Source organism: Chlamydotis macqueenii, chromosome 2 (genome assembly GCF_036417535.1).
Source record: "Chlamydotis macqueenii isolate bChlMac1 chromosome 2, bChlMac1.mat, whole genome shotgun sequence".
Classification (NCBI taxonomy): Eukaryota; Metazoa; Chordata; class Aves; order Otidiformes; family Otididae; genus Chlamydotis; species Chlamydotis macqueenii.
Genome location: NC_141557.1, coordinates 16,110,626 through 16,131,575, shown reverse-complemented (window position 1 = coordinate 16,131,575; position 20,950 = coordinate 16,110,626). Strand labels below are relative to the sequence as shown.

The window sequence follows — 20,950 nt, the reverse complement described above, 5'->3', positions numbered from 1 at the left end:
AGATTTTGCACAAAGTACTGGAGCAGGTGGGTTATTCCCAGAAGGATTTTTTGCAGCAATTAACATCGGGACTGAAGCGCTGCATTGTGTACACAACTGCTGCGCAACATCCATGCAGCTGAGAAGGAATCTTGGGGTCCAAGAATGAGATTTTGTCAGAAACATTCATTGTCTGTTACCAGAGTCCCAAATCCATCAACAATGACTTTCATTCAACTCCCCAATAAGTGGAACGATGCATGTAGTGCACCTGGGCAGGGGAGGTTGGCCCAAAAACGGTCACAGACCCACACTGTTTTCAAAGATGAAAGAACAGAGTGACCACATCTCAAGGCACTGAGCTGGATTTATTAATTTGACCGTATCAGTATCAAACTAGAAATCATCTGTTTAAGATCATGTGTTAGGTAGGAGTAGCATTAAATAACAGACGTATGAAAAAGAGACTGTGCTTCAGAAAATATTCAATGTACAACATACATAGTATGCCATTTTAACACAAATGCTTATAAAGAGTCACCCTAAGCATCAGAGAGAGTTTTATAAAAGTTTACGTTCTCATCCCATGGGATGTACAGAACTATGCAGTTTACATAGTTTTACTATCATCCAAAACATCATGTTTCAAATGTATGAGGCACAGCAAGAAAAATACAATTCCATTTCCATAGGAACATAAACACAGCTTGTCACTAATGACACGCTTTCCAAACCATAGCACTCACAGCAATTATACACGTGTACAATTTTAAAAGTATTAAAAAGCAAGAGCCTGGAGCCTGCCCACTGTTACCAATCGGGAATAACATTTGCTGTACCCTTGAAAACTACCCAAGATATCCTTGCAGTAGCTGTAAAAACAGGCAGCAGGCAGAGTCACTGCCGTCCTTTGTCAGGGCCAGCCTGCGGTGCTGTTCCCAAAGCTAACATGTATGGCCAGTTGAAGGATTCCCTACACCCACAGAGAAGGGGAACAGCACCCTGCTTAGCTCTGACAGCCCAGGGAAGATGCAAAGTTAAAATACATCTGTAACCAAGTGATGTTTTGGCTCCTGAGACAGGTGACAGAAATTAGCTCAGCTTAAGGGAGGCCCTGATTTCTATTAAGAATGACCAGAGACTGGCCAAGTCTCAAAGACCGAACAAGACTGAACTAGTCTTTGACTGGTTAAATCAATGACTGTTTTTTTGGAAGATTTTTCTCTAAGGACAGCTCAGATAGACTGAATCTTACAGCCTACATACTCTTTTTTTTTTTTAATGACAATATTTGCAAGCATATATTACAAATTTTATAAAAGTGCAAGGCTCAGCATAGGAAGATATCCCGGATTAAGACATTCCCAGCAGTGTTCTTTCTGCCGTCTTCTTGTTGGTCAACCAGCAGATGCACAAACATCGTTGCTTGGGATCAGCTTATCAGAGCCCCTAAGGGTTTAGCTTAATCACCTGTGCAATTAAACGTTCACAATTTACAGTCTATAATGACAATATTTTTACATACAATTTTGAAAATCAAGTCTTAAAATCAAGTTTTAAGAGGTAGAGGTCCATTTCTGACCTGCCGGCATACAACGTTACTGAGTCAGTCGTATTCTAAGGCTGGTGGTCCCCTAACAATATTGAAGTAACCAGCTAGAGCACCAAGATCTATGTAGAGTGATCTTTGCCTCTTTAGCAGGTCCGACTCTTCTATGCTCCCAGTACACAACGAGGAATCTAAAAAGGAAAGAGACAAAATATGTCCTTATTGCACAACTACATTACTTCAGTTCCATGGTTGCAGACATTACTGGAATAATTGGCCTAATATTTGCTTTTATTTATCTGTGGTTTAGAAAGCTTCATTTTTAAGGCTAATATAACATAAACCTCATATAAACCAAAATAAAATATACCAAATCAAGCCACAACTCTAGGGCAAAGAAAGGTAAGCAGTTTGCTACTGAAAACACCAAGTGTGTTCAACTATTCGAAAAAAACTCCATCAGCTGGGACAGCTAGGCAGAGCTTCCTCATCCCCTGAGCCACAGTGCTAAAGGAGAGTTTGGTGCAAGAAAAAACTCTGCTAGCTTTCTGCCAGTTGAGAATTCCCCTTCATTTCAGGGGAATTTTCATCTGAAGAGATGACATCCTCTTGGTGTCTCTGGGTGTGAAAATACAAAACAAATACGGGACCATCAGTCTCAATTTATTTTTTTTCTTTTAAATCAAAGTTTGAAGAAACCTCCGCAATGGCAGAACTCCCCTGAATACTTGTGTAATGAGTGTCCTGGAATCTCAAGCACATAAACTAAAGTTCCAGTTTAATGGTAAAATATTTTTTAATCTTCAAAAGAATTGATTCAGATGGTCTGAGCTGGCCAAAGGATTATGCACCCACAAGGCAAAAACCAGAAGGAGCAACTCCACTCTAGATGCAAAGGCTGTGATTGATTTAAAGGTTAAGGGGATTCATTGCAACAATTATGCATTACGGCACCCAAAACTTGGCATAGATATCTTTTCAAATAGTTATCACAATCAAATAAACCACTTGTCTGGGCTCAGTTTTTAAATGGTTTTTGTCAGGACCCTCCAAACATATCTTAAAAGTAGAAGAAAAGCATTTTGAAGACAGTTAGCAGGCTGCTGTCACCAAATCTCCCTTGGTCTTGATATTACCTGAGGACACACTGAGTTTTCTAAATGGTTCATGTATTATCCTTCATAAAGCACTTATTAATGCACAAGGGAACTGTGTCATATCCTACAGTCATTTTTATTTTTAAAACAAAGGGCTTGCATTGCTGACACTCAGCAACGTTACAGTTACGGTTTTGTGTTTCTTTAAGGAAGTAAAAAGTGTTGGTTTTGGTGGTGGTGGTGGTTGTTGGGACTTTTTTTTAAAAAAAAAACAAAAAAATCACTAGCATCAATAAAACATCTCTACTACTGCGGCAAATTAAGGCAATTTGAGACAGCAGCCCATACTTTGTGAAGAAGTGCCCTGAATGACTGCCAGGGCTTTTTCATGAGCCAGCCCTTCCGGAGCTGCAGAATTCAGGGTAAGTTCTTCCCTTGTTGAAGTCAATGGGCGTTTTACATAACACTTAATGAGCTCCGGGTCTGATCTCATCTGATTGGGATTTTTACCGTTCTCTTTCCAGAAGCTGTTTGAATTTCATTTATTTCTAAACATTCACTCACATCAAGTTTTGACACAAAGTAAAATCTACAAAGTGCAAGGTAAGTAAGCCTGGTGCCGTTACCTGTAATGTTTTCTGGCAACTGCAGCTCCTTCCTTGCAAGTAGTCTTTTCCTTTCAAACAATGCTGAGTCCAGACTCTGGCATCGTGGTTGCTCTTCTGGGGGCGGGTGTAAGGCTTCGTGTTTCAGTAAGTCTGCTGCAGACAGCCTGTGATTAGGATTCCTTTCTAGAGCAGCTTCTAGTAACTCTCTCATGGAAGTGCTGCAGTCTTCAGCAATGTCCTCTAAAGGGGGAGCTTGCTTGTGTATCTGTTGGAATAAAAAAAAAAGGCCAGTTAAAAAGACCAGAAACAGTTATTCCAAAAACAATGGAAGAGGAAGTCACAGATAATCACACGACTGGTCTGGGAATTCCCCAGTTACATCTCATCACCTCCCTAAGCACGGCTGATCAATTAGAACAGAAAATGTAACTGCACAAAATTCACCTTAAAAAAAAAATTAAGATTTTATCATAAATTTAAAAACTCAAAGCAACTCCAAGCAACCCTAAAATCCAGTGCAATGCAAATTCACCAGATTTCTGTACCACACTGGATGAACCAGAGAATCAAATTTGCCAGGCTCCAGTTTATCTGCAACTTCTAAGCAAAACAGACAAGTAGAAAACAGATGGGCTTGTTTCCATCAAGTTTCACGCTGTTCTAACCCTGTCCTTGCAGTAAACCCAAGGTCTGTAAATTGTAACACAAACCACAGAGGACTCCATCTCAGCCTCTGTCTTCCCCTAAATGATCAAAACCCACTTCTTCCCTCCCTCCCCCGAAGCAAAAAGGATGATATCATCTCTCTGACAAATATTTTGATAGTTTTTATATGACTGGAGCTTTCCCAACAAGAGTACAGGAAACCCTTCAACTGAAACTGAGCTACAGCTTTGCTAAGGAAGGAGACTTACAATGTAGAGGTAGGATGGATATGCAGAACGAGGATATCTGTTCACCCATGGTGGGATGCCGGTTTGCATATGAATAATAGTAGCCCCCATGCTATAGATGTCCGCTTTTGTTGTGTGGCCTCTGCAGAGGATAACCTCAGGGCTCATGTAAATCTATGAAGAATAGTAAAAAAAAAAAAAAAAAAAAAAAAATTAATCAATAGGGAAAACGACAAGCAAAGACCAATCGTGACATTTTGTGATCTGGGAAATCCTCCTCTGAAGAGATGCATCCCACTAGTATCTGCAGCCTAAAGACCAAGCACCAGCTGGGGAATAGATTTTCTGCTCTGCACATTACCACAATGACAGAGATTTTCTAGTCCAGCACCTGGACAAACTCATATTCCAGGTATGCCCTCACCAGACAGTTACAGCTCAGTGCCTAGGGGACTTTGCTGAGCTGTGAGAGGCTGAGATTCAAGCCATGGCTCTGCTTCATTCAGCTGGGCAGCAGGAACCTCATCCCTCCACAGCAAAAGGAGGTGCCTGAATTGCCTGTTTGTTTTGCTGAACGCTGCTGGGACTGCTTCATTCCAGTTGAAGAACGTGGGCATGCACTAGCCTAAAGAAAGAGGGTGACCCCACTGCTAGCCACTCAGCTGGGGGCAGGAGTCCACTCCTCCATAACTACATAAATCCCTATTATATTGGATACCACACAAGTCCAACAGACATACACCTTCCTGTCTTCCTTACTCTTCTCCTCTTCCCCTTTTATCCAATAACCTGCATGTTGAGACATTAACCTAAAAAAATGGGATGGTCTAAGGCATAAATTAAAAGCCACGTCTCTTAAGCCCTGCTGCATGCCCTTTCCACCAAGTTACCGCAGAGTAGCTATTAAGGCAAACATCTCTCTTCCATCTTTTTTTCAAACCAAAAATTCTAGTCTCATCTAAACCAAAACACAGTTTCCACTCTTCAAGAAGGCTCTGGCGGGAAGCTCCTGCCAGCTCCAGGCAGCTGGGAGTGCAGCTGGAGGAGAACCAGATGGGCAGGATGCAGGAGGCACACCCCGCAGCGGGCAGCAGCTGCCCACACAGCTCTGCCACCACCACCGGCTGAGGGAGTAGGTGTCAAAAACATGAGCACAGCCCACAACACACTAGGTTAGCAAGCCTCCCTATATGCTTCTGGTTTCTACTTTTCCCTCACCCAATTTCCCTCTAAAGGATCCAAACAGAACTTTAATTAGTTCAAGTCATCCTGCCACAAAGAATCACATTAAAAGCCATTAACTGAGACAAGAGTAGGAAGTGAAGTCATCACTGCATGGTTTGACTACTTATTATCACAGACTGAGAATGGGTGCAGGGCTCATGCAAATTCCACGGAATATTTCCCAGTAAAACACATATCATATCTGCAAACAAAGGTTCAGAACAGAAGTGTGTGCAAAGGTTCAGCAGGCGTCTACAGCTGCTACTTACTCCTATCCACCACTTTCCTCAGGGCTAAGATAGAATAAGTGCATCTGCACTCACCACCTTTTACGTCTCATAAGGAGCAAATAACAGAATTTCTATTTTTGTAAAAAAAAGTCATTAGCAATACAGTGCAACTTGGATGAAATCTATATAAACAAAAAGCAGCTGCCCTTCTGAGAAAAAGTGGATGCTGGAACAAGTGGCTGCAGTTATACTCAAAGTGTAAAAATGTTCAAGATGCACCTTGATTGCACAAGGATAAAAAGCAAAAAAGAGATGTCCACCAAAGCTGTGATTTCAGACTGATGTAGACTGGGTTAATACTCTGTTGTCACCAAAGTAGGCAGCCCAAGCCCCAGGTACCTTCCCATTCCCACTCCTTCCTACTGCTGGGCTGGCATTTGCCGGCCGGTTAGACCAGAGACACAACCCAGCTAAAAAACAGTTCTTTTCCTCGTGCTGTGCTAGTTTTAGGTTAGCATTCCTGCAAATGAATCACACCTTCCACATTCAACAAACCTGAGCAGACAACTTCTTCCTCCCCTCAAATGGTTGTAACTGAAGCTTACATATTTAAACCAAGTGACAGAAGCACAACAGAAAGTGTAGCAAATGCCCAGAAAAAGTATTTCCTGCAGAGCGGTTTCATCACAACCATGGTAAATTGTGCTGCATGTGTTGTACACACACTGTTCAGAAAACCTGTTTTTTTCATGCTACACTAACTAAACAAAATTTAACTCTCAGTCATTCTGCCCAGAACTGCAACTATTCATTTTCATAAACACAAAGAAGATTCACTACATTCAGACCCTGAACTCCCAGAGGACAACATGCACAGGAGAAAGATAACTCCAAGAAAGATAACTCCAACTGCCTCTTCCTTTGTCGACACCAGTCTCTGCCAATACCAGACGTACGAGAAACCAGGCAGTTCACAAGCACGATGCTACACGGCAGTGATAAAGCCCTAACAAGGAGTTGCACAGCTACGTGCAGAAACAGCACTCCTGGACAACTGCATCACTTCTTAAGGCTGCATAATAGAGGGTGCAAAACTCAGGAGGACTTTGGAGAGTCAAGATCTTACTTTGAAAAAAATCAAGAAGGCCAGTGCTATCAAAAACTACAGAGGGCAAGATGCCTAGGGGGAAGATTGAGACCTATAGACTAGCATTTGTGATGTTCCTAGAAGTCTTTGGCTGGTATCTGAAAATCTCCTTTCCCAGCACTGTCTTTGCAACCTGACTTCCGGCCTGCGATGTTGTGGCAAACAGCAGGATTGCCAGTACTGAGGACTGGCCACCTCTCCCCTGAGACAGCAAACACCAAGCACCGCCATGTTTCAGGGCTGTGGGGATTATCTGCTTTCTGAGGATATGACTGCAAGTGCTAAACAGCTCAGAATGATTTTCTTCCTACTAAATGAAGAACTAAGTGTTTTTCACAGTTGTTCTTACCAACATGAACTTGACCTGTCCTCACAACAGCCAGGAGCAGATCATCACCAGTCCACTCCACAAACGTGGAAATTTCCTGTTTACATATCCTCATCCTTGAGAAATACTCTACCAGTGTTTCCAACTCATTCTCACCATTTTTCTTATCCTCATTAACAGCACACAAAATCCCTCAAACAAACAAACAAATAAAAACAAACCAAAATAAAAACCCCACAAAGCACATACATTAAATGCAGAAAGCACATTGCTTCCAGTACAGCAAACATTTGAAGCTCTTAACTCTTCTGACTAGAAAGAAAGTGAAAACAAATGTTCAAGTATTTTCCCAAATATCTTGAAAAAAGATAAACAAACAAGTCTGACATTCTGTGAAATCTTGGTTTATCCTACCCTTCCAAGGAGTGAAATACTCTTTGTCAGCTACACAAGTATCTGTTCTAAATACAGGTGTGGAAGACTATTGAAATGCTAAGCACCAATGTTTCAAATGAAGCATTTCCTGTAAACAACCTCCTCCGGCAGCAGAGAGCATGCAAAGACAAATTTGCAGCAGCTATCCAAGCTAATTGTTGCTGCCTGGTTGTTTGCTAAAGCTTCAGCCCTGGAAACACTTCAGCATGAGGGTAGTCCAAGTGGTGTGCAGGAGCTCTGTGCACATTCAGAGTCAAAGTCACTAAGAACATTTAAAAAGGCCCTCAACTCCATCACTATAATGCCTAAGCAGTTTACCAGATAATAATTAACCATGCCACACATAACCCCCAAAGGACAAGAGCATTACATGTAGACAGGGAATAGAGCTTAGAAATGCTAAGGGACGAAACCCAGAGGTCTGTAATTGCTGTGGTTTCAAAGGAGGAATCAAACTACCGTGTTGAGCAGGTCACCCCAGTCCACAGCTGGTATCTCAGAAGAAATCTTTGCTAGAGCAAAGAACAAATTCCTGTCTGAAGCATCTCTGACGAGCAGCTGATTCACTGCAAACAACCCTCCTGAGAGCACTGTTCCTTTGCTTGGCTTCAGTGAACCTTGATTTCTCTTTGACTTCAGATTTAACAGTCACTAACAAATGAGACTGCAGAGAAGGTGACATGGCTTTCAAAGTGTAACACCTGATTCTCCATTCAGCAAGTGGAAAATAAAAATATAATTGAGATTATATTAATGTCTGTTTGAAACTTTTTGGTAAATTATTATAAAACCATTTTGATCAAGCTTCTATCCTCAAGCTCCAAATTTGAGTCTAAGCATCACAGCCACAGGAGTAATATAACATGAGGGCTTTTGTCCCTCCAGCTTCTTACCTCTGTTCCTCTAAGATCTTTGGGATAGTAAACATCTTCAGTCATTTGAACACTTAGGCCAAAATCCACCAAAACAGCCTTAGTTGACATAAAGACAATGTTGCTTGCTAAAAGAAAAACAAAAATGACAACGTTTAAGTTTCTAGTACATTGGGCATTTATTTTACAACATCCCTGTTTCATTTGGACACTAGCCTGAAAAGGGAGATTAGCACAACCAGCCTCTATAGCCAACACAGTCCTTCTACTAGCCAAAATGGATCTGTTAGTGATTGGGTCCAATTTTACATCATATCTTAGAAACCAAACTGGATTGATTTGTAAAAGAAGAATAAATATTTGGTCATTTTCCTAGCTTAAAAAAAAAATAAAAGAGAGAGAGGAAATGGCTGAGGGCAAGGGAGGAAGATGGAAGACTGGTAGGTACCTCTGCACTGCGAAGCCTGCTCTAAAGACTTTTAATGTTCTCCAAGGTGGAGAGCAAGCTGTGCAGGTTTGGCTGTAAACAAGATAACTGTTTAACCAAGAGGTTTCTCTATAGTAACAATTTCAATGAAGACAGAAGTAGAGAGGAACCCAGGCCCCTCCACAGCAGCCACACCAGTTTCCTCACCCATCAGCGAGAGCGGCTCAGTGTGACAACAGAGGACAGACTACAGCTGTAAAAGTAATAAAAGATGGAGAGTTCCAAACTCCCACTGAATTGCAGCAATATCTAGGAGCTTAATTCTACTTTCCTTCATAAAAATCTCCCTAAGGCACAATTTTGTATTCAGAGGCTTTCTTTGCAGTTGTATTTCAGATCAAATATTTATGAAGGTAGTGTTCTGTGTAAGCCTTGAGAAACTATTGTTTGCTGTTTCAGAAAAGTGGACAAATGAAGTCTCCAAGTTATACAACAGAAACATATTTTCTCCCAGAGGAAACTGGGTCATTTTCCATCTTGACTGCCCACCGCGACCATCCGGTGAGAAAACGCAGGCTTTTATTTCAATAGTTCTGGTTCCTGAAGCAATCCTTCACATACCTGCCTCCTTACCAATGCTACAAAACTACATAAATCAATTTGTAATTTTAGGGATACCTTTGAAGATATTGATTTTAAACACCATATAAACAAGGGCCACACCGTCAGAGTGCAGCAACCTGCCTGTTTGGGACTGCACCCAGCCCCAGCTTCAGCTGGTTTTGGACTAAAGTTCCCCCCACCAAGTAACCTTATGATTTAACCACTGTCCAGCCAAGGGTGAAAATGTGTGGCAGCACTGAACTGCTCCTAAGAGCCAACAGAAAGTCCTCCTCCCCTTCCTGGCTGACAGCAGTCTTTCTCTCACTAAAATCCCCATCTTCTCCTGCATCAGCAGGGAAGAGACTCAGGAGGAGTGGACATTGTCAGGAAGAAATGAGAGATGTGGGGCCCTGAGCAACCTGATCTGGTTGAAGATGTCCCTGCTCCTTGCAGGTGGTTGGACCAGATGGCCTTTAAAGGTCCCTTCCAACCCTAACCATTCTATGATTCTATTCTATGTCTGGGTAACAGCCTTTTCTATCGATTCTGCCTGGGAGGGAAAACACACACCTCAGCTCCCTCGAGCGGAGGCCGCCTCGCCTGACGGTGGGCACGGCTGCCATTAAGGACCCGGGTTCCCTGGCTCACCCCGTGGCACCAAGCAGCTCCCAGCAGGCAGGAGCGTGGCCGGGGTTCGCACTCAGGTGCCCCCAGGCCTGGTGGCCATCAGCCCTGGGCAGCCTCCGCCCCAGCTCCTGCCCTGCATCCAGCCATGCAGAAAAACGCTGGGAAAAGCAAAACGCGCTCACATCTACCACATTCACAACGGGCTGGTTCTCCTATCCACTGTCTAGATGCAGCGGGTTGGGTTTTGGCTGGTTTGGTTTTTAAACCTTTTAATTAATGTTGTTGTTACTGACAATTACAATAAAGCCACAGAACAGACTCTTACTACAAGCAAGAAAGCACAACTAAGGGAAAACTAGCACTTTTACAGTTGTCAGAATCTCAAAGACTTACAGCTGAAGTACTGACCCACATGAACTAAAAAAAAAAAAGTAAAACCGAGATCTAAATCTAGCAACTCCTGATAATCATCTTCTGTCAACTATTTATTGTAACACTTCAGTTTGAATATTTCTATTTTAAATCCTCAAGTTGAGCAAAATTAATTCACAGAAGATAAACATTTTCATTAGAAGCACTGTTACTAGAAAGGCAGAATTTATCTGTCCATGGGGGGAGGAGGTGCTAGGAGAAACACTATTTAATATTCAACTAAATGTAATGGATTCAAACGAAATTTTAAAGCAATTTAATATTATAGTATTAAATTTAGATTTAATATCAATATGTTTTTATTATTTATACATGTTAATACCCAGAGCTTTTTAAAAGCAAATACATATTAAAATTTGCAGTAATTGTTGAAATAAAAAAAACCAGTACAAACTATGCATTTACTTCCAAAGCGGCTCACACTGAGCAACAGTCATGCAGAAACATAAAACCTAAAAGAAGGTGCAAGTGGAAAGTGGGCATGGAAGCACTCAGGATGAATTTACATGGAAAGAGGGAAACCTATGGCTTAACAGAGACTGGTAAGGTTTTTATTTCAAATTTAGTTGCTCAAGAAAGGCAAAGGAACTATGACTTTCGAATCATCCTCTCCACTGAAGTGAATTAATAAACAGGGTAAATAACTATTATCTCCAGAACCTGACCTTGTTGAGCATTATCCACCCCTCCCTCCCAGAGATGCGAGGCTATGTGCCCACAGTCAGTTCCAGGTTCACCACTGGAGCCCCAGCATCCCAAGGAATCACACACACATACGTTTGATATCATGGTGGATAATCCTCTTGGAGTGGAGAAAGTCAAGTCCTTTCAAAATATGCTTTGTCACCCAAATTATTTCGAATTCTCTCATAGGACCACAGCTCTCCAACTTTTCCATGACAGATCCTCCCTCTCCAGCTTCCATGAAGAGATGGATCGTCTCATCCCACAAAATAGCACCATATAATTCAGCAATGTTTTCGTGACGGAAACATGCCTGTATTTCAACATCCGATGGTTTGAACTGCTCCACTGGGACCTGGGACATTGAAACAAAACCACAGAAAAGCACCTCAAAAAACAAGCTACCCATACTAACATTAGTTATCCTATAGATTAAAATGCAAGAATAAAGCAAAGCACTCCTATCCACTTGTTAAAATACAGAGCTTTATTTTGAGCCTGTGACTTGTTCTTCCTTTCCAGTTGAAATGCATCCTGTTTAAAGCAGAGAGAGTTTTTTGGAATCATGCCCAAATAAAAAGTGCAATCTTCCAGAAAAAGCAATGTAGCAAGAGTCATTCCCGTCAAAATCCGGTGGTTACGCAAAAGCTGTATGCAAACTTCCTGGTGAAGGAGATTAAAATCCCACTGCCTTTTCCATTAGCTTTGTGCAGTCTCATCAGCTTTACCAGAACTACACACCCATCTGACACGTGGGTCAGTGCTTGCAGCGCTCAGCACAGTTTACAAACTAAACATGCTCAGGACCATTGCCGACCTCGATTCAATCCTTATCAGAGCTGGTTTACGGCTTACAAGAAATGAAACCTGCTTTAAAGCAAGCAGCACTACATTTATTTAAAAGGTACTGACGGCAGATTGCTAAGACAATAAAAGGCAATGTTTGCTTACACACAGAAAGGCTACTACCGCTATTTTTATTCTCCTTCTCTCAGACTTGTGGCTGTCAACCAAATAAGAGGCTAATATTTTTATTGCAATGAGAAGTACTGTTTGTATTTTCAGAAACATTAGGAAGCTTTAATGCAGCCGTGGCAAACCAAATCTGTCCCCATGTGTTTACTGGATGCAATGGAAAGACATATAACTGTCTCCCCAACTCTTTCACACACAGAAGTAATACAGGTACTTATTCACAAGTCGGGGGATATAGAGCAGTGTCCCAGCTGAACTTTCACTGGCCTTAAATATTTACTGCTCAATTCAGAACAGTATGTTGAAAAGTAAAGTTAAAAGAAAAAAATGGTGTTCATAAAAATAAGGGGTGCTCAGCAGTTTTCTTGAGACATCTCCAAACTTATGCTCAGTTAGTGCTCAAAACACAATGAGAGTTGCACATAAGCTGAGCTCTCAGGGACATTAATAGCACTGGAGTGAAGAAAACTTATGTGTGAAGACTCCAGTTAAAGAACAAGATCCTAAAACCATCTGCAGCAACAGGGTTTTGCTATCACCTTCAGCAGGGACATGATCTCACTCTGATATTTTATGCCGTGAGTACAGCAGGAGAAGTAGAAATTCTTCTGCCTCCGCATTGCAGTAGGCCTGCCCACATGGCAGTTGCATACACTTCCAAACACTTCCAAAGGCTGAAAATTTTGCAGTCTCAGAGCCAAAAAATTAAAACAACATAACAGTTAAAAACGTGCATTTTTCCTGCTTTGTGTAGGTCAACAAAACTGAGATGATCATCAGCCTAACAGTGGAATTTGATGCTGACGTATTTGAAAAAATACTGTACGTATTATGTTGTACAATATTTGCTCAGAGATAAAACTACTGAACTAACATACCAGTTTGCATGCCATTCGTTTCTTGGTTTCTCTGTCTTGGGCTAAGTACACCTTCCCAAAAGCTCCCCGAGGAATAAAATCAGAGCCAATGTTCCTGTAAGTCAGCTTCCACGGAAACAGGAGCACGTCCGAGTCAATTTGATAGCGCCCGTTCTTGGGTGTGATCTGTGGAGTTAATAAAAAATCATAATGAAGTTAAAACTACTTCAAGCCTAATTAATTTTATACATAGAGTAGAAAATTAAAAAATCACTTCTATACGTGCACAATGCACCCCATTTGTTCAGCAGTCTTTATTTAGAAACACCAAATGGGAACAGCATGTGAGGTGCGGCATTCAGTCACAGCCCAGGCATCCACGTTTCCCTCCAGTGACTAACTTACACAGTGTAAGTTGCAATTAATTGTCTTGAAACAACAACAACAGCAGCTGGGTTACTGAAATTACCCACCTCTTGTTATTAGAGTTACCTGCACATGTTTGTCCTTCCTGTAATCTGCTAACTTGTTATGCCACATACCTGTTACTCACAGGCTATCTTACACGATGTGAGCAAGAGTTTCAGCATTTCCTAATATCACATGTATTGCTAAAGGAACACATTTTAATTTTCCATCTTCTATCAGAGTTTCTGCTGCTCAGTAAAAGGTCGAAGAAGTCTGCTGTGATTTTACTAGCCACCTTCTACTTTTATACTGTAGTTCAAAAAAAAAAAGAGCAGGAGTCACACTGTCTGCTTTAGGTGGGTAATATTGGGAGCTTTGGTTCTCTATACCATCAACAAGCGAGGAGGGCTCCTCCAGGAAGCGATTCAGAGCATCAAAATCAGTATCTCACTCTAAATCTTCCTCCAAAACAGCGCCCTCCCTCTGCACACGACACAGAGAGACCAAACTCCTAACTGCAGCCATGTGAGTACTGCCTCAGGTTTGATGTTTTTTCTTCAGGCTCTTAATATTCTTTCAGCTAAAGAATATTTCCTGTGAATACACTTCTAATTAATTCAAGGATATACAGTATTGCCAGTATCTGGAATATCATTAACCTGTTTACTGCTACTTGATTGAGATTCGTGAAAATAAATAAAAGCAGATAGAGGATATTCATCACTTCATGTCTGACACATGGTCTCACATACTCAGCTCTTCAGCTACCCTTATTAAGACAACAGTATATTAGGAAGATTATTTGATTTAGATTTATTTTTAAGTTGTAAAGCACATAATCTTTCTGTGTTTTAACTACCTTCATGTTTTTCAGCTAGGAAAGTATCTTCTGGACTGCTAAAGCTGTAATTTGTGACTAATATCCACATAAAATAAGTTAATTCTTCAAAGTTCTTAAATTTGAGGAGGATAAAGTTCCTAACTGTTGGGGGGTGTGTGCCTTTTAATAAAAAGTATTTTGCTTAGCCTCCTCTCTACTTATCAGAGCCAAGGTAAAGACTCTAGCAATCTGTAGATCTTGCCTGCTTGCTTCTGCATTTCAGGGGGTTGAGACTAGCTAATCCACGTGCATTATATCTGGAAAGTAACACAGACCGAGCGGAGTGGATTTGTCAAGCAAGAGAGCAACATCCACCACACTATTCACGTTTTGAGGAGGCTTTCAGGATTAGCTCCTAGCCTGGTCCTGTGGAGTGAATCCTCGTTTGTAGCTGTAATCCACCTTCCAGTTTAGGTTCAACTGAAAGAAATCCAGCTTGCGTGTTGCAAGACCCTTCGTGATGGGAGCCATAGTGCAGTCACCAGGCAATCACGAACACTCCTGATCCTGACTAAAATGCTGTAGATACTTACAGTGTAGATGCGTCTGCTGAAATGCATGTACAGGTAATGCCCTGCCTCCAGTCCCCAGTTGCTTAATGGGATCACGTGCACCTAATACTACTTGGTTCATACCAATTGCATGCGTCTATAGAAATAGTATGCAAGCAAATCAACCACAAGTACGTAGAACAGTGTCTATCCTAAGTATAGGAAACATTTAATATTAGTGTCATTTTAGTGTTACAGAGCTAAAAAAGTGACTGTTTTGCAATACTGCAATGTTCCCTCCAAATCAGAATAAAGCAATACTCTGTGCTATTTCACATCTGAGTAACCAGTAAGCCTCAAGCAACCAATGTTCACATATAAAACATACTACATGCAAGATATTTGAGATGATAGATGTACACCATCTTAAGAAAATAAAGCAGTAGCACAAACATATATGAATAAACTTCTATTTCATGATTGATTGTTTCCAGAGCAACTGATTTTAAATAGAAGTCCAATTGCACTAATATGTACAGAAGCTTGAAGAACACACATGATTTTAGGGAAAAAACATACTCAAAACAATGCATTTATACTTGAATTTAGCAGTGTGTGGTATTACCTAATATTGTAATTCTGAAAGTCACAGTTGATACTATATGCTTTTTCTACTTACATTACTATTTTTTACATTTTGTGCAGATAAAGTTCATTCAGTAACTATACCAAAATAGATCCCAGACCTTTATTTTGGAGTTTTGTATAATCAACTATCTTTAGTGCATGAACACAAGGCACTGGAAAACCCTTACTGTCTCCCAAACCTTAAGCCATCATAGTTGCAGCTTTTGCTTTTTTACTGCACATCTTAAGTTTGTATTCAATGTTGGGAAATGTTTTCCAATCTCCAGGGATATCAAGAGGCAACATAGAGTGGATCTTTCTGAATAAAAGACCTTTCTCCATAGTTGCCTGAGACTGCATGGGCTAGACTTGATGACCTCAGAGATCCTCTCCAGTCCCAGGTTTGCACAGGAAACAACAGCCTGACTGTTACTCCTGGGAATGGGGTTGATCTTTATTTAGATTCATTAATAACTTCTAACTCCTGAAGTCTACTAATTTTCAAGCAAAAAATAAGAGAGACATACCATATTCAAGAGGATTCCAGATTCTTGCTGTCTGCAGCCTTTAAATTGTTTCGCAGTGTTAGACACCTGATTTGCAAAAGCAAGCAGGTCTTCCACAGTCCCGTATTTGACGGAGGACATTAAAGAAACCTCCCTTTCACAAAACAGTAAAGATTCCGCACGTTCTTCATTTTGATTTGCCTCTTCACACATTGTAATTAAGCTGTCTTCATAGACTGCAAGGTCTCCATCTGGATAAAGGTTTTCCATGATGTCTATCACCTCAGACATATTTAAATTAGTCAGCAACAAGTCAATCTCTTTGCTGTCACTACCCGTGCTCATATACTCCATTACTGTCCACTTTGCAAAGCCACTCCTGAAAAAAAAAGAAACAAACAAACTTGAAGACACTTGACACCTAAATTTGTTTTAGCAAAGTAAGAAAGAAGATAAGTGATTAGGGTGATAGACAGCGATCATTATCTGGTTAGATTTAAAATTATTAATTTGTGTTATGAAGAAAACTGTAACTAGCAGACTGGATGAAGAGGAAATGGCGAAAAAGTCTTTGCTAGTGAAATTTTATTTAGAGTTTATTTAGAGTCATTCATCCTTGGAATTTACTTTGATAAAGCTTTTTGTTAGAGGAACTGACACAATAAGGAAGCACAAACTAGTTATATTTTGCTGGATATGCAAAAATGAAGGAGTACTCTCAATATAGAGAGAATATTGTTATTTGGAAATGAATTAAAAGGGGAGATATAAATGTACTCAATTAGTTTATCCCCAAGTTTTAATGAGCAAATTATGTGATGTGTCCAGAAAGAGAAGGTGGTCATGGAACAAGATCATTCCACTAGTAATAAGCATCTGTTAGTATCACTGCATAAAGTACAAGTCACCAGATAAGATACACAACCCATCTTTTTTGCAAATAACTGAGCAGAATTAGACTTGAACTGAAATTTTCACCAGTTTCAGAAGAAAGTCAGAAATTGAGTTATCATAAAAGCAATAAGCTTTTGAAGCAGCTTCCAGCACTAGTCCTAACAATAACTTTTTACAATAAATCTTGACCATTTTGCTGAAGTGGACTTTCACTACAAGAAACTGGGTTCAACATCCCAAGTAGTCCCTTCCCATCCCAGTATCCTACTTTAAGCCAGAGAGAGTTACTCTATTGAAATTAAAAACATATGCATGGTCAGTCATTAAAATACTTAAACAAATTGTTTTCAACATATAAATGTCCAAGCGTACTTACCTTGTATTTATCCTGGTTACATCATACAAAACCATCAAAAACGTCTCAATATAATCCCTAAAGTCGTCATGTTTCTTGAACCCGTGTTTACCACCAATGATAATTTCACAGCGTTCTGTAGCAGTCTATTAAAAAAAGAAAAACAAATAAAGCCATGGCAGACCAGCTCAAGCAGAAGGACTGGTTTACAGTCATATGATCATTTGCTTCACAGGCTTCATGGAAAGAAAACCGAGTAATCACAAGGCTGAGATAACAGGGGATTTTTTTCAGAAAGAAAAAACCATGACAGATGAAAAAAGAAAAAAAAATCAAGCTACTGTATGATCATCCAGATTTCCAAGTAGTACTGAAAAATAAGTTTTCCATGGTTAGGTCCTGAATTTTATTCTCTCTGCCTCATGTTTGCTTATAGCAAAGAAGAGAAGGATCACCCTTTCCTCTAGCGGAACCAAGTAGAGCATGCCCTATTTAGAGAGCTCTCATTTCTCTTTTTCATAATCCACCACAACCATCTATTTCAGGCAAAAGATAACAACAAGACAAAAAGATACCTAAAAAAGAAAAAATAAAAGCAGCAAGTACATCCTATTTATCTCAAGGACAAGCAGCAGACTCGGTCCCCTGAGGCCATGAAGCAACGCCATTTACCAGGTACAGTTTCTGCTTATGATCATTATCTTTCTTACCCTCCCCGCAAGGACGTAGAAGCTTTGTGGCACATATTTCTCAAGGGTTAGAGTATTTACGTCAGCTCTAACGTTGAAGAAAACCAAGTAAAATGATGCGGCTGACTTGGCAGAGAAACTCAGACCACGTGCTGCAGGTTCAAAAGGCAGGACAGGACAGCTCAGCAGATGCACCATAGGAAAAAGCAAGGGGAATGCCTGCAGTGCGATGCGCTCCTTTTCAGACCCCTGGGGTGACGGTGGCAGAACAGTACTGTGCCTCCCCACCCCGTCCCCCCCCAAGACAGACACAGCGACTTTCACCAGCACTCTACACCAGGTCACCCCACCTCAAGCCAAGCTGGCAGCACCGCTGAGTAGGAAACCTTGTGGTCGCTAGCAGTGCTCGAGCGGGGAGCACCCAGGCTTTGTATCCGGGGTGCTGAGAGAGGTCAGGTTTTTCCAACCTATACAAGAACTACAAGATGCTAGGGGTGTTTTCTAACCCCTAGCATCCCACCTTCCTGCTTTCTGCTTAAGCTAAAGGCTGTTAAGAAAGCCTGAAATTGTTTGCTCTTTATTATAAAGGAAATTTCTACTTCTCCTTACAGCAAGACTTATTCATTGCTTCTGGTGCTGAACTAACAGAGGCGGAGAAAAAAAGAAACAGTCCAGTCATAAAAGGAACTGAGAGACTACATGTGAAAAGTCAGGTAAAGTTAGAAACTAGTCCTGAGGGACTTTCTGAAGAAAAACATGAGCCTCCAGATGCTCTAGTCTTTTGTGGATAGAGACAAGTACATACCACAACTAGACTAATTCACTCTCTGATAACATTTTCACACATAGGGCATCTGTAAAGCTTAGACCAAATGCAGCTTTCCACAAGTGCCAGCTCTGCTCTGTTCCTCAAAGTACAACGCAATACTAATAATATTCTCAACAGTTTCATTACTACCCAAAAAGCTCCGAATAACAAGAAAAAGTGACTATAACCTGCATATTCTCAGTTCTGTGCTTTTAGTGCTTGAGAGAAGCTGAGACTCTTCATTTTTCCCTATATGTGGCAAATTCTAAACACTAAATGTTCACATAAGAGCAGTGTCTAGACTCTGTAAAGCTGATTTTTAAAATTATGCAGCAGATTATATATTATATTTCCACCACTGGCAAAAAAGGTGTCCAGCTAGCAACAGGGAATTCCTTCTCCCTTTTTCCCCTAACATTCTGTACTATTACCTGTGGTGGGCACCTAAGTAATGTTCTAAATCATTCTATACAATCCAGTTAAATTAAGAAAATACATCACAAAGTATCTTTTACTTATGTTCTCAGTTAAAAATAATTAAAAAAAAAATATTACCTACAGTGGAAAAGTAAAACTAAGTGTAAGCACTTAAGTCAGTTGCTAAAGCCCAAGACTCTTTCTCCAGTTATGCCATTATTTCAACATCATCACGTGAGTAATCGTCAAGCCAAGAGTTTATTTCTCTATTTATCACGAGTAGCTTTTCCTTAAACCTATTCTTTTTTCTCTGAGAAATATGCTGCTTGAGAGCATCCTTACATCCACTATATTAAAATAAGAGTAACTGGATACCAGACTTCTGTGGGATTTTTTTGTGCGTCAAGGATTAACAAAACAACCAACCAACAAAAAACTTCTACATTAAAAATAATTTAAAAACCCAACACAAACAAAAAACTAACCAAAACCTCTACAGAATGGCTCAACACAATCACATACACATACAAAACATTTCTCGTGCTGCTTTTAGGAAATGATTTTCTGGTCTAAGTGGCAAGTAATTGTCTGCCAGTGATGAAGAAAAGGTCCTTATTTGCTTTTAAGAAAAGTTATTGACAGACCGTGAAAAAAAAAACCTGAAAAAAAATGCTGCTGCTAAGGGACAAGAAATGGCAACAATTTCAATTTCTACATAGTCTCATATTTTCACTTGGGAGAAAGAAAAAAAACACCCAACAAACACCACCCAAACCGCCTGGCGCTGACCGTGGCAAGGAGTCCACCTCCAGCGGAGGGGTGTCGGTGCCCCCCTCCCGCCCCGCAGCCCCCCGCACAGCGCAGATGCTGGAGATGGAACCGCTGCCGCCGCAAACGCGATGCTGCGCGGGAACCCGCCCCGCTGCAGCCCCCTGCACCTCCAGCCCCTGCGGCAGCCCAGCTCCGTCCCGTCCCGTCCCGTCCAGCCGGGGCTCTCCCGGCCCCGCTCCCGCCGCCGCCCGGCCCCGCTTACCCGCGGGGCGCCGGGAGACACCGCGCCGCCCGTCCGCACGCAGCCAGCGCCGGGGCCGCTCGGCCGGGTCCCGCGGGGAACTCCCGGGGGCGGGAAAGGGCGCAGGTAGCGCCGCCCGCGCCTGGCCCGGGGCGGGGGAGCGGGGCGGCTCCGGGCCGAGGTTTCTATTTCGGTTTCCTACAAGACGGGAGCGAGCGCCGCCCGGCCGCGGGGCGGGGGGGGGGCGGGGGGCGGCCGGGGCGAAGCGCGGCCCCCGCTTCCTCGTGATCCCGGGCAGCGCCCGCGTCCCGCCCCGGCGGTGGCATTTCCTGACGGCGGCTCCTGTCTCCGCCCGCTGTCACCGGTGACCCCTTCCCACGGCCCCTCATGTGCCCGTGCGCGTCTGGAGGGGAGCGGCAGCAGCTCCCTACGCACACTTGAAGCATTATCCGAGTAAAACTTCAGCTGAAACTCCGGGGGAATTTAGGACAAGGTGAAGGGTTTGGCAGTGGCAGGATTACAACACTCCGGGAGACAGTAGCACAAGTTTGGCAACTGCTAAAATTGGGCAGGACTACGCTTCATATCTCGTCCAAAAGGGAGTAACTCTGACAGCACTGCACTGCCCAATAGCTCCTCTTCAGAAAATTAGTTTTGGATTAAGGAGAGAAGTGGCACCTCTTGATCACCAAAACGAGTTCCTGCAGCACTAGGTGCTGGTGAGTTCAATCTCTGTCAAGGTCTCATGAGACACGAGCTGTATTTTCTGTTTATTATCTATAATGACTATTTGTTTACAGAAGTCAATAGTAAAACTTTCATTATAAAGTCTCAGGACAAACACTCACCTTAGGCTTCAGCGTTTATTATCTGTACATACAACTCCTTTCCTGTTT

General features: G+C 41.7%; 1 protein-coding gene across 2 annotated transcripts; it reads right to left on the bottom strand.

The window, feature by feature from the left end:
• Positions 1-328: 328 nt before the first annotated feature.
• On the bottom strand, positions 329-20,211 carry MAP3K8 (mitogen-activated protein kinase kinase kinase 8). Of its 2 annotated transcripts, XM_086741565.1 has the most exons (10): positions 20,076-20,211; positions 17,150-17,274; positions 15,901-16,258; positions 12,989-13,153; positions 11,229-11,490; positions 8,384-8,490; positions 4,148-4,300; positions 3,252-3,498; positions 1,562-1,719; positions 329-1,479 (listed from the first exon to the last, which is right to left on the bottom strand). In XM_086741565.1, the coding sequence occupies exons 2-9, from the start codon at positions 17,182-17,184 to the stop codon at positions 1,586-1,588; spliced, it is 1,461 nt and encodes a 486-aa protein (XP_086597691.1). In that variant the 5' UTR covers positions 17,185-17,274; positions 20,076-20,211; the 3' UTR covers positions 329-1,479; positions 1,562-1,585. The 2 variants fall into 2 exon arrangements, with proteins under 2 accessions (XP_086597691.1, XP_086597690.1); XM_086741564.1 differs by having other exon boundaries at positions 329-1,719.
• Between the last annotated feature and the right edge of the window lie 739 nt (positions 20,212-20,950).

What these genes read in the sequence shown, in the direction of transcription:
- MAP3K8 (XM_086741564.1), bottom strand. Translation starts at nt 17,184, where the DNA reads ATGGTTTTGTATGATGTAACCAGGATAAATACAAG. An exon ending in CTGGAATCCTCTTGAATATG is followed by an intron (nt 13,154 to 15,900) that starts GTATGTCTCTCT and finishes TTAACTCCACAG; the next exon opens with ATCACACCCAAGAACGGGCG. An exon ending in AACGAATGGCATGCAAACTG is followed by an intron (nt 11,491 to 12,988) that starts GTATGTTAGTTC and finishes TCAATGTCCCAG; the next exon opens with GTCCCAGTGGAGCAGTTCAA.